This window comes from Egretta garzetta, unplaced genomic scaffold, assembly GCF_000687185.1.
Source record: "Egretta garzetta isolate BGI_Z169 unplaced genomic scaffold, ASM68718v1 scaffold46, whole genome shotgun sequence".
Lineage (NCBI taxonomy): Eukaryota > Metazoa > Chordata > Aves > Pelecaniformes > Ardeidae > Egretta > Egretta garzetta.
Genome location: NW_009260268.1, coordinates 3770382 through 3786461, shown reverse-complemented (window position 1 = coordinate 3786461; position 16080 = coordinate 3770382). Strand labels below are relative to the sequence as shown.

At 37.6% G+C, this 16080-nt stretch overlaps 1 protein-coding gene across 5 annotated transcripts in view; it reads left to right on the top strand.

Annotated features, from left to right (window-relative positions):
* Positions 1-20: 20 nt before the first annotated feature.
* RWDD4 (RWD domain containing 4) overlaps positions 21-16080 on the top strand; it is a 40356-nt gene continuing 24296 nt past the window's right edge. For 3 of the 5 annotated variants that reach the window (XM_035897834.1, XM_035897835.1, XM_035897837.1), the window contains exons 1-5: positions 21-101; positions 2567-2676; positions 2787-2931; positions 3715-3829; positions 4808-4857. In XM_035897834.1, the coding sequence (XP_035753727.1) occupies positions 21-101; positions 2567-2676; positions 2787-2931; positions 3715-3829; positions 4808-4857 (501 nt within the window). Of the gene's footprint in view, positions 112-2566; positions 2677-2786; positions 2932-3714; positions 3830-4807; positions 4858-5024; positions 5028-6165; positions 7176-16080 lie in introns of those variants that run through there. The other 2 variants (XM_009642399.2, XM_035897838.1) reach the window with 2 other exon arrangements.

The window sequence follows — 16080 nt, the reverse complement described above, 5'->3', positions numbered from 1 at the left end:
TTCTCTGCTCTGTGCTGGGGATGGAGCTGGAAGCGCTGCGCTCTATCTACGAGGGAGATGCGTGCTTCAGGGAGCTCAGCCCGGTCTCCTTCCAGTACCGGGTAAGGCAAGGTGAAGGCCTGCGAGCTGCTGCAGCGCAGGGTTCGCCTTGAAGTCACTCCGCGGCGTTGTAGTTCGACATAGCAGGCTTTTTTTCTAAAACAAATTGGGTATTCAGTGGGCAGTAGTGGCTAGACCCGTAGGCCGTTGTTTCAGGATCTTTGGTACGGTGGTGCTTGACGGCACAACGTGTAATATTTAGGAACCTGCTCCCAGCGCAGGTTTATTAGCCCTTAGTCTATGTACTGCATAGCTGGAACTGTTGAACTGGCTGAAGGAGCCAGCATGCTGAGTAACACTTAAACTAGCTGGTCAGAAATGTCACTTATGGAGATATTTATATGCAAAGCTTTGCACCTTCCCTGTTGCTCAGTTACAAGGTTCTAGTCTCTTGTCCAGAGGTAGCTGACATGCCTTGTCTTCCAGCTAAAGAGAAAATCCACAAAATGCGTTGGGCACGTGCACTGGTACAGTCTGCTCAGGAGAAACATATGCGGAGTGCTGAGCTTGAGATATGCAATTAGATTGTGGCGTGAAATTCTTGCCAGCTTTCTCAAATTTAACGACCTGGAAGTTCTTCTGGGCATGGACCGAGGCAGATCTTTTGTCGGCCAGAGAACTTTACTAATGAATACTTAGGCACCCACAGGACGGGAGGGAGACTTCTGAAAACGCCATATCCCTGTAGTGGGGAGAAGGCATTTAGAAAACCTTTTCGTGACTTCTGAAGTAACTTCAGGATACTTCAGTAATTGCAATGAGTTAAGTCGATTTAGTTGATAGCACTTGAATCCCATCCATGTAAGTGCAGCCTTCCTTCACTGATAGGACTGTTCTTAGCAAATTTAATTTCCTTAAAATAGTAAATGTGACATGCCTACAGGTCTACAATGTATCATTCTAGATTTTACTAGCTTTGGTTGTTGCTATTAGATGAAAAATAATTGTCAAAATTTAGAACTTGATTTAAAAACTGTAAAGCTTTGTGTCAATGTCAGACAAAGGCAATCATGCATTTTTCCCATGAAGAAGAATTTGTACTGCAAGAAGGCACATTGAGCATTAAGTGCATGAGAAGGTTGAAAGAATTAGTATGCCATTTTTCTGGGCCTCATTTGTCTTGCACATGCCTTGCATACAAAACACAGCTGTTTTGTAATCAAGTAATTTAGGTTGCACTGGCAAGGAGGAGCATGGTCACGCAGCTTTCTGCATGGATTTGCTCAGTGTGCAGACAGTGCTTTCCTGAGAGAAGAACTCTGTAAACTATACCACTGGTTCTCGTCTTGGCAGCGGTGGGAACTGGACTGCAACACTGTAGGTGATGTCTTGATAAATGTTGCAGATTCACAGATTGTGTATTTTTTTATTATTTCTTTATTTCACCTCAACCAGTTGTTTCTGAATGTCAGTTAGTCCACTCTGCTGAAACAGACACGATAAATAAAAAAGCACAACTCCTTGTTTTCCTTTTTCCTTTTTCCTTTTTCCTTTTTCCTTTTTCCTTTTTCCTTTTTCCTTTTTCCTTTTTCCTTTTTCCTTTTTCCTTTTTCCTTTTTCCTTTTTTTTCCTTTTTCCTACAGTAGCTTTACCTTGAATAGGACTTTTTTTTTCTGGCTACACTTCATTCCACATAATCTGATGAATCCAGAATTCTCAGATAGTTTCAGAATATGGATTTAACCAACTTCGTTGCACTAGTCTTCCAAATCCTTGTGTGAAACAGTTATTTCTGTTTGTATAGTATGCCTTTGGTAGCACCTGTACTAGTTCAAATTAAAAAAAAAAAAAAGGGTTTTTTTTTGTGTAATTTAACATAATTGTAAGGATTGTGTATGTTGTTTGGGTTCACTAAATTGGTTTGATGCACATGATTATTTATATTAAAGTGCGCCTCTTTCTAATGTTACGATTTTTTTAATCCAGTCTTATTCTACTGACTTCTTAAATCTTTTACTACTCACTCTGATAGTGAAATAAAGTATCTCTAGGGATGAGAGTTAGATATTGAAATTCTTACCTATTTAGCTATTTTGGGTGACTAGTTTATAGTTGTCTTTATTTCAAGGCTGTCTTGTGGTTTGTTTTCATATTGCTCTGAGCTTGGATGCGTGGGGGGGAAGGCGGCTTCATCTTTTCTGTTCTGATTGTATAATATTTGACTTGCAGATGCTACAAAGTAGCTTTTAAAACCAAGTGATTAAAAAAAAAACATAAAGAGAGCTTGGAATGTTTCTGATGCTTTTCCTAGGATGACAACCGCAAGGTAGAGATAAATATTGATGTCCTAAATTTAATACTTTTTCTAGATAACAGCTTTATTTTCTAACTGATGACTTCCTGAAAATAGCTGTTATCATAAGGAATTTGGATAGTCTTGAAGAAGTGAAAGACTTGCATATTGGCATTGTAATCCTTAATATGTAATTGGAAACTGTTGATTATAAAGTTTTTCTTTTCCCTTCAGATAGGTGAAAGTGGAGATCCCAAAGCCTTTCTAATAGAAGTTTCTTGGCCAGAAACGTATCCACAGACAGCACCAGTCATATCGATGGATGCTTTCTTCAACAACACAATGCAAGTATTTACAACAGCGTCCCTTCCTAGCCTTGTAAGTGGGGGCTTTTTGGTTGACAAGCTTTTCTCCATCTGTCTAGATTACAGTTGAGTTTTATGGTTTCTTTTAGATCTTCAGCTATTAAACAAAGTATTTTGGATAAGTTAATGGTAGAAGTTGAAGCAAATCTTGGAACTGCTATGACATACACACTTTTTGAATATGCCAAAGATAACAAAGAGTTGTTCATGGAAAATCAGCCTGTTAACACTGTGGTAAGTAGATAAATTCAGATTTTAATCTCTTGCTTTTAAAACTGAAAAGAATGGTCATTACAACTCTAAATACTTCATAGCTCTGTCTTTAAGTTTTTAATCAATATATTGGGTATACACATGTTAGTGGCTAAACAGTGACACACAGTGTATGGTGCCATAATGCTCTGTGGTTTTAATTGTTCTATTTAACTGTTATTTCGCTGTTACACCAAAATGTTTGTGGGTTGCAGTTCTGTCCCACAGAGTAACATAAAAGTGGAGACTTGGAGCAGAAGCAAAACTAAAGAGAGCTGAAATGAAGATTAAAGGCATCTGCTCTGGGGTGGGGGCAAATTTCTGTAACCTTCCTGGGATGCAATGGATTGCATAAGTGCATCTCCAGGGTCTTGAATGAGGTCAGGCTGGGTCTATTTGTGGCTTCTGTGTTGTGTAAGGACATTATTGGCCATTGTGGTGCTGCAGATTTGCTTTGAGGAGGAAGGAATGGTTTCCATGTTTGGGAAGTCTGAATCCCTTCAGACTAAATCATACTCTGTGATTAAATTTAAAAAGTGTAAGAGGTGCCCTTTACAAGTCTGGAATGGAGTAATTCTGATCCCCAACACATGGTTCTTAAAACTACAATCATGATTATATGTTGATTAAAAGCTGCAGACTGCTGACAGCATTGCTTCCTTCTGACAGTCAAGATATTTCAGTATGTCAGGTTCAGTAATCACGCACAGAGCTATCTGTGGAACTAATACGCAGAATATTAACAACCATTTTTATCCTTGTCAGACTTCAGTAAGCAATAGTATTGCAATTGGAACTCCTGATGTGCCAGCAAGTAAGAAAAAAGATAAAAAGGAGCAGTTATCCAAAACCCAGAAACGAAAACTAGCTGATAAAACAGGTTTGTTCACTGTAATACTGTTTTTTTTGAGCAGTATAAGAATCCAAATTTTATAGCAGTGACATCTTGCTAAAGTCAGAATCAGCAGTCATTTGTTTATAAGATGAACAACTTTAAGTCTGTGGTCTCTGTTTTGCTTGTTTTAGATGAATTATTCTTGCCTGAGATGTTAGTTCTGGTCAAAGCAACTTTCTAGAGAGTGGGGATTTCAAGATGTCATTGGTTTTGTTTTATTTTCTTATTTGAGTTTGTGACAAAAGTGACATTTTCAAAAAATACTCATGGGAGGAGAGCATTTGGGTCTTCTAAAAATTCACTTTCAACAAAATATGTAGTTTGTTGATGGGCCCTTGTAAATAATTCACATTATTAATAATGTAATTTCTAAATGAAAGTATTTGGTTTGGAACCCCAAATAAAACATTTAACATAGTTTGTATCCTCAAAATAGAGGTGTTTCTGCAGGTGCTTTATGCTTTCAGTGAAATGGTTAGGTTTTTGATTGAAAAGCGTTCAGTATTTCAGGTAATCCTGCTGATGACTTTTACATGTTCAATCTTAATTTTTAATAATGACCTGGATAATACTATCCTATTGCAGTAATAAGTTGTACCCTCTGATAGCAATTTCTGCATATAATTTACCTAACCTCATGGATAATTGGCATATTAAGTGCTGGCCATGTAAAGGAAAAGCTGCGTAAAATTTTGTTCTTTGACAAAATGCATCATTGCTGGTCAGCCCAGCTCATGCTGGAGTTGCCTTCTAAATTAAATGTCAGGTGGACTGAGGTGGTTTTATGTAAACAGAATTACTTTGAAGAACAAGATGTGTTTAAGGCATTAAAATCTATTTTGTCCTCATGGTTTGTAGTGGAGAAATGAGGGGGTTTGGATCTTTAGAATTTTGTGCGTTGATTGGAACGAAGATAGATTCCCCTTAGCTGTGTGTTGAAAATAAAACCTTCTTATTCTGCAGACAACAAAGGGGAGCTTCCACGAGGATGGAACTGGGTGGACGTAATTAAGGTAATGTGACTGTATTATATGCAGTATTGTGAAAATGCCATGTATGTACATTAAAAATAATTTGTACTTCTATCTGAAGAAAATTAATCTGACTTTTTTTCTTGCTTTTCTTCCTAACTTTGTTTGGATTTGACTGTGGTGTCTGATTCATTTCTATATGCGTTCAGCACGTAAGTATTTTCAAGTTATCTTTTTTTAACGTTAAAAAGATTTGCAAGAAATGGTAAGAACTGTTGCTCATTTTGGATTCTAATTTACATATTTCTCAAATGCTTTAAAATGCTTAGTTCTTCTGAATATTAGAGTCATAAGGACTTTGATTCCTCTTTGAACTTTGTTGGTTTAGTATTTTTTATTTATTGAGCAATTAAATTTTAATTCTATGATGAGAGGGCTTTGCTAGCCCAATGCACTGCAAATATTCTGTCTTCATATGGCAACAAAATGTAAAATAAAGCCAGTGGTGCTGCCAGGTTCTGGAGGGTGATGGATAAATAAGCAGAAAATGGGATCTGTCCCAAGTGGGAGCACCTTGCTGTCTCCTATAAGCCTGAGTATTCTCTGCCGCAACTCCTACAGTGAATAAACCTTTTCTGCTTGCTCCCTCAGCATTGATTTCTTCCTCCCTCTTGTCTTTGCTGATCCAGTGGAAATCAGCATAGCTGCTTGACTATTTTGAAAGCAAGCTATTTTGGTTTATGCAACTATAAGTAATTCTCGGTGTAAGACAGAACACCAGTTCCAACTGTTAAATAAGAGCAAGTAAATGGTGATGACAGTTTTGGGCAGAGTCCTTCTGAGTTCAAAGCGGCTGTTCGTAGTGGATGTCTTGGATTCTAGATAGATTTCACAATAGATGCACAACATTGAAAAATTATAAACTTAGCTTCAAAGAGGAGAGAAATAGTACGTTAATGCCTTATTTTCTATTGTGTAAATTTCTATATGGGAATTGTCTCAGATGCGTGGAGGTACTTTTCCCATTACTTCATCTTTTTTATTTTGGAGAGCTGGTGACAGTGTCTTCAAATTAAATAGAAAAAGTACCATGAGGTTTTTCTGGGGGTTTGTGGTGTTGTTTTTTTAAAATCAACTTTCACATTTGGGAAATAGGCTTATTTAGTGTCTAAGCTTAAGAAATAATTTTTGGTGCTTTTTAGTCTCTTGGTACAGTAGCACAATCAGTCTGTATTATTAATTAAATATACATGTGTTCTATGTAAGATGGAGATAATGTTGTTCTTGTTTCCTAATAAATGGAATGGCAGTCTAAACTTTGAATACTTTCTTTTTGTGTCTCTTTTATAGTTAAGCAAAACTGGTTCTAAAGATGATGAATAAAGGACTTTGGTACAAGGAAACTCCACCTTTTAATACAGTGCAATTTTGGGTCACCATCTTTCTCTTAATAACTTTCGTATTTGTTGAAGTAAACATTTTATAAAGCTCAGTTTCCTAACTCGCAAATCTAGTCACACAAGTTTATCTAGAGACTATGTGGTCTTCTTTGGAAAACAAAACAAACAAACTTGCCTTAAATGAAGGTTACAATGTGGCAAAAGAGAGAGCCAATGTGGTGAAGTGAATAGTGCTATATGCAGTGTTTATTAATTTATATTTTATTCTGTAGTAAAATCCTGTTATAGTGAATCCAATGACGCTGTAACATTTCCTGATGTTCTTATTCCAATTGAAGAAAAAAAGCACTATAACAGTGATTGGTCACTTGACAGCATAATTCAAAATAAATTATTCCATGGAAACAAGACCTTTGTCATTTGTTTATCTAACATGAATGTAGAAGGAAAACATAAAAATTGTTACATTGCAATACAGACTAGAGCTTGTGGTCCCGTTTTCACTAGTTACTGGCTGACATAGTAAATACTAGCGAAAGCAAGGCCAAATAGTCTAGTCTGCTCCAAAATGAGTGGCTACAGCAGGAGTATGTCGCCTTTATTCTCTGTGGTATCCATCTGTTAGTCTTTCTTCAGTATGCATTTTTACAGAAGGCTGGATGTCTGAGGGAAAAGTGCTTTCTTGCATGTGTCTCAATGAGTTTTGAGATTTTGTAGCTCTTTCATTGGAGAAGTGGGAATTCCTTGGAGGGGTTTGCTGACTGAGTGGTGGGACAGTGGCAAGAAGGCAGCATTCTGCCAAATGTGTTGGGAAAACTTTTTTTTTTCCCTAACCTGCTCTCTCGTATCAGGAAGAGAAGTCATCTTTACTCTATGAACGGTTACTGAATACAAGATGCCTTAATGTCGTTTATTATTTTTGTTCGGTTTGAGATGAACTTTAATAAATGCCTATTTATCTGCTGTGGTATGTGTTTGTTTTTGTTTTTTTAAATTGCATATTGCCTACTGCACTTCTAGGGCCAAGTTTGAGTTTGCAAAGGATTTTCTATTACAAAGAAAGCATTCTTAAAAATTGGTGGAAGAGTTAGATCCTCCCTCTTTCAGTATATGTTTACATGTTCTTCAGGGTAGCTGTGTTTGTTATTAATATGAAGGTCAGTCATCCCACTGAGAGTCCTAGGGGAATATCTGTCATGTTCAGTGCACGCGGGTGTTTCTTTGGAAGAGTGCACTTCACTGCACATGCTAGGTATGGCATTTGGTGAGAGGGGTGTTGGATGCTCTGATCAGTGGTGCCAAGAGCCTTTGTAGCCAACGGAGAGGCTGGGGTATGTGACTGTCGTATTAGGACTTCAGTTGATGGAGTGGAAGTGTTTATGCTACTGTCTGTGTCAGGAGAGCTTATGTGCCACATACGTTATTATAGTTCTCTCAAATTATTTCTCTCCTACCAAAGGAGGATACACTGAATATATTACAAAATGACTGCTTGTGTTCATACATACATAAAAAAAAAGTTACGTGAAATGTTGTGGCTGCAGGTGAAGAAAAAAATTGAATTTGTTCTGTGGTTTTCACTCTTCTGAAGAGTCTGTGAAGAGGTCTGAAAGAAATATGGTCTGTACTGCTGTCATCCAACACAAAGCTGTAGTTTTTACTGAAACACTCGAGTTACCATCAGTAAATGTTTGTGCTTCCTGAGTAAGGAATATACTATTAATTCTTAAAGAAATCTTATTTTCAGAAAGTCATGATTTCTTTTTGAACTCGACTCACATTTAGTAAAAGCCAATAAAGTACACAAAGTAGGACTTTTTCCACATGATGCAATCTTGCCTTTGATATAAACTGGAGGCTTGTGGCTGCAATCGGCGCAAGAGTGTCTGGCAGGGAGTAACACTGCAGGGAGAAGTTGCTCTGCTAGTACACAGTGAGCCGGTAACCGGGAAGGGCATTTAGCTGTAGTCTCTGCCAGCATCAGAATGGGCAGGACTTTCCCTATTCACAACATCTCCAAGGGGAACTGACTTGTCTTTGCTAGTATCCTTGGTGTGTAAATCAAGTTGCCATGACAATTCATCTGAATAGATTAGTTAGGGAATGTGGGGGAAGGACAAATAAGAACCACATCTCCTTGCTTTTATAGCGTTACTGTGTGTAACAGCAAACTTGTTAACCTTGTGAAACGCCTGATTTTTCAGCTCCTAGGCTGCCTGTAAATCACACACTCTTGTGAAGATATCTGACCAATCTCCTCTGGTGTTTGTTTGGAAGTCTACTTTCAAGGGAAATATTTGGCATTGGGAATTTTTGTATCAGTTCTTTGCTTCTGTGTCAATTTTAAAAGGTAACTTGTGTCATTAAACCATTTTCTTGTTTGACATGATGGTTGAAAGGGGGTCGTTTCAAGAATCTAAGGTACTTGATGTTATGGAGAGGCCTGAGTGCTGACAACTGAGAGGAGGGAAAATGTAATGATTGTGATCAAGAAAGGCACAACTGTAAATAGAGATCATGACTACTGAGGGAATTCCAAACACTGTTGAAAAATACACTACCACCTTTTTTTAAGTAAGAACCCACTGGCAGTGGAAAAATAGTGGTTTATGCTTTATTTCAGTAAGGCAAGAGCTTCTTAATTGTAGGGCTACACCACCTATTGAAATTCATGGGTTTTGCAGTAAAGCTTTGGTTGGCTTGAGAAGACAAGTGTCAATGCTAGTAACAGTAAAGTGAAAGTAGCAAGTGTCCAAAATACAGGATGATTAAAAAGGAATTTGTTGGTTTACAAAACTTTCCATACTGCATGTATACTAATTGAAAGGGCTTTTTAAAAAGTTTTTTATCTATAGTGTTGTTGCAGTAACCACTTGGAAGTCTCATCTGATCAAGCATAGCTTAGTTTTTTCCCTTTTTCAAATTTGTCTCTGAGAATCTTTCCTCAGGATGAATTTGGTGCAGAAAATTGAGGTGGCAATACCAATGCTTAAATGAAGTTTAGGGGTTTTTTTAACTAAAATTTAACTTAAAATATTTTTTTCTCTTCAGTCTTTTAGTACCTATTTGAATTGCTTAATATTCCTAATGCTTTTTAAAATTAATTTCAAGCTGTGCATTTTTTATTTCCAAACTTTTCTCAGCAGGTTATAATTTTGTGGTTGGTTTGCTTGCTGTTGACATGGGGAATCTCTCTCTCCACACCCCCCACATCCCCTTTTTTTTTTCCCCGTCTGTCACTCCTTATGGTGCCCTGGAGCACATCACTAGGCAGCGCACCTTCCAGCAGGTTTTGCTATAAAATGATTTGGTATCTCTGAAACACAGTAACCTCTTCTCCAAAATCTGTCCAGCTCTTTCTGTTGTTGATACAGATATTGGAAATAAAAAAAAAAAAAAAAAAAAAAAAAAATAGTGGGGTGCAAGAACTGTCACTATCTCACTGGTATTTTATACTTTATTTGGGATGAAACTTCGAAGAAGTCTTTAATTGTATTTACATGATGTTAAATACAAATTCATTCAGTGCTGTTAGTACCAAGACCAAAGATGCTCCGTTGCACTGTAAGGTATGGAGTCCCAGTAAATAATGCAGACTGCCTTTAAGTTTGTTGGGTGGAGAGGTGACAGCTGTGATCCGTCAGCAGTGTGTACCTAGCATATCCTCCTCACCCCCTTGGTCAGCCTGGCACAGCTGATGCTGAAATCAAGGCTGCTAATGTCTGCAGTACCGCTGCACATATGCGGGGTAGATAGATAAAGCATACCTGACTGATGAGTGATTGATGAATAAAACAACAGCAGGTTCTTTTTGGTGAGTAAAAGAACAGCAGGAAAAAAGCCAGCATTTCTTCATATAGGACCTTTGGTAGAAGCGCAAATGTAGGGAGACTATACTCCTTTCATCTGAGGCAATACAAGTGGGTTTGGGTTATACTGTGAACTTTGTGCTGTGAAAATCATTGAACTGGTATGAACCAGAAGTAGTTCCCCTTTGGAAATTGTTTCCTTCAACTATGTTTTGCAGCTTTTAGTACAGCACCCTAAGCATTTGTAGCTAACAGCAGAATGAAGGGGGGAGGAAATGCTCATTCAGCAGAGAAAATAACAGAAGGCCGAGAATTCTGGGTGGGTTGGAGGAGGAAGTGGAAGGGGAAGAACATCCTTGTACACAAAACTAGAGAAGCGTAGGGGATAAATCTTCATTGCTGCAGGACAATACAACAAAACAAAAACTAAGTTTATGGTTGCAGAGCTGGCATGAGGTTGGGTTATAGTAAAAGAAAAGAGGATTGTAGATCTTCTGTCACTGTCACCTATTCTTTCACTGACGTGGATGGCTTCATCTCAGAATGGGGCTGCTCCATGGTTGTGAGAATTTCTGTTTGTCTGACTGTTATGCTTCCTGTTACTCTCTTTCTGAGCCCATGGAAGCAACCTCTGAAAGTCTGGTGTAGTCTCAGAAATAAGTTAAGACAAAACATACTGCCTAGGCACTGGAAAATCATGTTAGAATATTTGGTGTGGGTAAAAGAAAGAATTAACTGTTTCTCTTCTCTCCTTCATTCAGAGCAAAGTGAAGAGTGACTCCAAATGGCTGAATTACTCAAGACATGAATTACACAAGAAATGAGAATCTGTATCCAGACACCAGTGTCCTATGTCAGACTGAAAGTTTGTCCGTCTAGTTTGAAGTTTTACATAGCTATCCCTTGCTACTGTGTCTGGGCATCCATGCTTGTGGTTCCTACAGTAGTATATGTTTTAAGTATTCATGTTTACAGTATAGCAGAAGTTTGAAAACTCTTACTGTGATTGCCTACTGCAAGTTGCTTATGTTGTGCAATGGGATAAGGTCACAGCAATGAGAGGGAAATCCAAACTATAACTGCACAGCCTTAGTGGAGAGGAATGGGGTTGTGTGGGTGTATCTGAGGGCGTAATTTCTTCTGTAGTATCTTTATTACTGGTAATGATCAGTGAAAGGGAAAATTCAGTCTAGGATGAGATTGGAAGATACCATTCAAGAAAAGATAATCTTTTCCTTCTCAAACAATTATCTGTTACAGTGTCACTGAGAGGCAATAAACATAGTCTTGTACAGAGTCACTCTTCAGAGCAGGATCTTACTTTAAATCAAGTAAGTGTCTCTGTCAGTAATGGATTTTATGATTTCCTGCAGGAGAAACAACTGTGAAGAAAGCATTACTATCTAAAGAGCTGCTGTCTTCACCGTAGGGAACCATTTGATCTCTACTTACAGGGAAAATTATGGTTCAACTGACCTTGGAGAGAGATATTTTATAATAGTACAAGGAAAACGTAGCAGCTCATTGATAAAAAGTACATAGCCTCTATAGATTGTTAACAAATTTGCACACCATTATCAGTTTTATATTTTTCTCTGAAGATCAGCACTGGAATATCACCAGGTTTTAGTTAACTGGCATACAGCATGATTATGATTTCTTTTTTCCTTTTTCTCCTCATGCCATATGTCTTTAGATGATATAAGTACAGGATGTAGTATAGAAATTTGTTTCCTAGATTAAAATACTGCTAAAGTTACAAATCCACTCAAAGGAAGGAAATCAATCTTACTCAGAAGTAAGGGTGTGCCAAAGTTAAAGCTGCCTATGTCGTGTTTATAAGAAAATGAAAGCATAGGAAGATTTTCTTTCTGTGACTACATGTTTTTTGGGTTTTGTTTGTGGGATTTTTTCCCCCTGGTAGTGTCCAAGCACAAGCTTAGTACTTTGCTTCCTAGTTAGTTGGAAACCAGTACAAAACCCTGAGTTTTAGTATGCTCCTAAATCTGAAAAGGGAAGTTTTCACTTTGTAGAAGTAAGTAAAGTAACAGAACTGTTCCTGGAACAAAGTGGACAATTGAAACGGGACGACCAGGTATAGAGGTAAATGAATTTGCTTTAGTAAAACTGACAGGATCTGAGTGGCTTTAGTGCCTGTTTCAGAGTCTGTCTCCATGCAGTGGATCTGTGACATATAAATGCTTATGGATAATATTAGGTTGATTATATAGACAGTCCATGTGATTAGGCATTGCTTTCGCTAAATTTGTGTCACAGAAGTCAGTGCAGATTCTAATGTATTTTTAATGAGCTCTAGTTCCATCCCTTTTAATTTGATGGAAGGAGAGGAGATATACTGCTTGCCTCTCTGGGACAAAAGAAATCCACGTGTATGCCGTCAACAAAGGCTACCTGAAGTTGGTTACCAGGTGTTACAGTCAGTCTGAAAGAGTTAAAAAGGTGAAGGTAATTGTAGTAGCTTATACGAATGTGGATGCACTATTTTTGTGTATTCCTTTCTTTGTTAACATGCTCATTGTCATGTTTAAAATGCTCTGAGTGCAAGCAGATATATTAGCTTATTAGCTGGTGTGTGTATGTGTCAAGTAACTGTTCAGTCGGATGAGTTCAAGAGAAGTTACCTTGTCTTTCCTAATTTCATGGCATGATGAGAGTCCTCTAACTCTTTTCATGGCACATACCTACAGATAATATCCCTCCCCTGGTTTTCTTCCCAGCATGGGCAAAAAAACGGTACTCAGCATCACTGCGTGTTTCCTTCATAGCTTTTGTATAGAAAGGTATATTGGGTGGGGGAGGAAGAAAAAAATTAATATCAACTACTGACTGGTACTGATGCCTCACACCTGGAACTAATTAAGTTAATCTGTGTCACATTGCATATAATATAATGCACAAGCTACAATATGCCTCCCTCCTGATTTATTTGCTCCCATTTTCAATGTATATACTCGAGGCCTCTACTACAACCTCTGACTGGTAAAGATTGTACAGAATGTTTTTGTGATCATCATAGTAAGCTTTATTTCGCAGACACAAGCCCTACTCTGTAGATGCTGTTATCACCTATCAACTCAAAGGAAGCAGGGTGATCAGTGTCTTGCAGGATCAGGAAATGGGGAAGAAATGTATTCTATGAGGTGACACGTGCTAAATATGAAAAGGAAACACTGAACTTCTTTGAATATCTGTTCAGGGAGAGAAGATGACAGAAGTATTGAAGAGGTGAAAGAATGAGAGAGGGTCTGGAGCCTTAAGAACGTGTTTGGTTACTCTTCTAAAGATACAGTTGATAAACATACATTGTTTCTTCACAAGTTAAAACATCTCTAAGGTATTTTAAAAGATGGTAAAATATTTTTGAAAGTGTTAATGATAAATCATTGAGTGGAGGAGAGAATGTTACCAGAAGAAAGTTATACACGGGAGAAAATCTGGAAATTTTCCTTTGAAACTGAGATTCTTGTATACCAAACAAATGTAATTTCCATTAGGTGAAGAGATAGAGACAACTCTAAAATCTAGCTGCTTCTTTCCTGCCAGATTCTGAGCATTGCAAGCTCAGAATTTTATCTGCTGGAAGGAAGGGCGGTGCACAAAACTTGGATTTAGATGTACATTTTGCACATGCAAATTTGCCTCATCTGTATTTAAATCTCCAATTAAAGCATTTGTCTTGTGAGCAGAATGGTTCAAATGTGATTTGCCATGCTTGTGCATACATGCACAATCTTGGTAAGGTACATCATTACATCATATCACTTCAGTTACGAATGTATGAAGTATATCTCCTGCAAGAACATCTGTCCTATTTGAGAAATACTTATCCTCTGACTCATTCAAAGCTTTTGTTGACATCAAATGCAGCAAAATAATGAAAACTGCAATTTTTTTATTACAGCAACCTGATCTCACTATGCTTATTTGCGCTAGAATCAGAGGCAGAAAGAAATGCATTAATGGAAGAATCCTATCCTCAGTTATGCAATTCCTGAAAAGAAAGAGATTGTAACTCCAGCTGATGGACCTGAGGTGGGGGCTTCCAGGTGGTGTCAGAAATGATCACCACAATGTATTACTACCTCTGGAAATTTTGAAGTATCAAGAGATGAGACATCAAACATTTGTTGTAAGGTTTTTGGGATCTTTTTATTCTGGAATTAAATTGAATTTCTATTTTTAGGGTACAATAAGCGTATTACTTGTTTTATTATATAAAGAAAGAGCATATTGTAAACCTAGAATGCAAAAGAAGAAAGGATAGTGAAGCAAACTGACTGATACACACTATAAGAAACCTGCTAGGTTGGATTTTGTGCTGTATGTAAATCAGGGTTGTATTTGTCTCCTTTGCGTATGTATTCCTTTTTTCATTACTTTCAGGTTTTTGTTTGGCAAAAACCTGATGATCCTGTCATGCCAGGAATATTATGAAAGAAAAACATAGAATTAAGTAAAGGTATAACTGGAAGAATGAAACTAACAGAAATAATGCAAAAGCAGAAAATGTGAAGTGTTGCATCTCATGGGGAATCAAACGAGACAGTTCTGATTCAAAAAGCAGTGCAGACGGATGATAATCAGGCAGGTACTTTTTGGGAACTGGCAAATCATCAAAAGAAAATATAACTGGAACTCACTCTAACAGAGAATCAGACTCAAACATTTCAGATGAGCGGGATCTGTTTAATGTGCCGCCTTCATTCCTCAAGCATAAACCTGCCGTTGAATGTGACAAAGAACTTGCAGCTTCTTAACCAGTGGTACAGACAGAATGAAAATTTTGTTTCAAGTATTTACAAACTGCAGCCTACCAGGTTAGTGCTGAGTTCCTTCTGCTCAGAAGTTGTTTGGTAAAGGAATAAATGTGGGTTTCCTTCCAATCCATTAAGATAAATTTATTCTTCATTAGTCTGAAAGTAGTTCACTTCTTTAATCATCAGAAGTTTTAGTGCTAAGCACTTGCATGAAGAAATACTAAGTCTGAGGTGTTTCCTTCAACATTATGTCCTGCAAATGAATAGTATCTTTATTTAAATGAGCTGCAGTGCTTCTCTCATCATAGCACAAAATGCAGCATTAGAAGGTATCATTTGAAGGAAAATCTCCCCTGAATCTTTATTAATGATGCTGATAACACTGTCATCAAATAGGCTTATGAGATTTTATTCCCATCTTGGAGATGATGTAACTGAGGCCCGGTTGAGAGATACACTTATTAAAACAGAGGTAATAAGACTCAAACCTGTATCTGTCCATCTGCCAAACTGTGCAGCAGTTTGGTAGGCTAGAGCTGCATCTCCCTGAAGTAATGGTGTTCTTTAATCATGCTTTATGATTAGAGCAGCTTCTTAATTTTCCAGTATGTTCTCACAGCTTGTCTTTTACTCATCTTCATAGCACATTTTACAGTGAAATTTTCAGCAGTGATCCTGCACACAAGCAGTAAGCTAAGAGCAAATGGCTGAGCTCTTTCCAGAAACTACACAAGATATTTCAAGAGTATACTCCACTTACTCTCAGAGAGGAAGCATCCACTGAGCTTCTTGAGACAGGTGAGACGAGAAACCCAAAATGAAGAGAAGGGCACTCAGCTGGAATGATCAGCAATACGTTATTTCCTAAAAGGAGAAAGATTAGTTTCAATAATAGTTAAAGGAGTTGGAGACATCACCAGTTTTGGCACTCCTCAGAATCTTGTGGTAGGACAAGCAATACTTAGAGTGTGTTGCTGCTGTTATAAATATGTAAAATGGACAGAATTTCAAAGACATTACTTCTCAATAACCCTAAATGCCTTTTCCTGTTCAGTGTACTGTTTAGTCCACTTAAACATATGTAACTCCTCCTACAATCTGCAGGCAGCTCTTTAGGCTGTAGTAGAGGAGCAAAAAGCCTGGAGTTCGGCCAAACAAAATAAATCACATGCTGTGAAATTCTGCTTAACTGCAGACAATAAAATTACTACTGCAGAATAAGCTTAGTAATGCAGTAATAATTTAACAGCAAAGCCACGCATTTCATGAGTTGTTTTA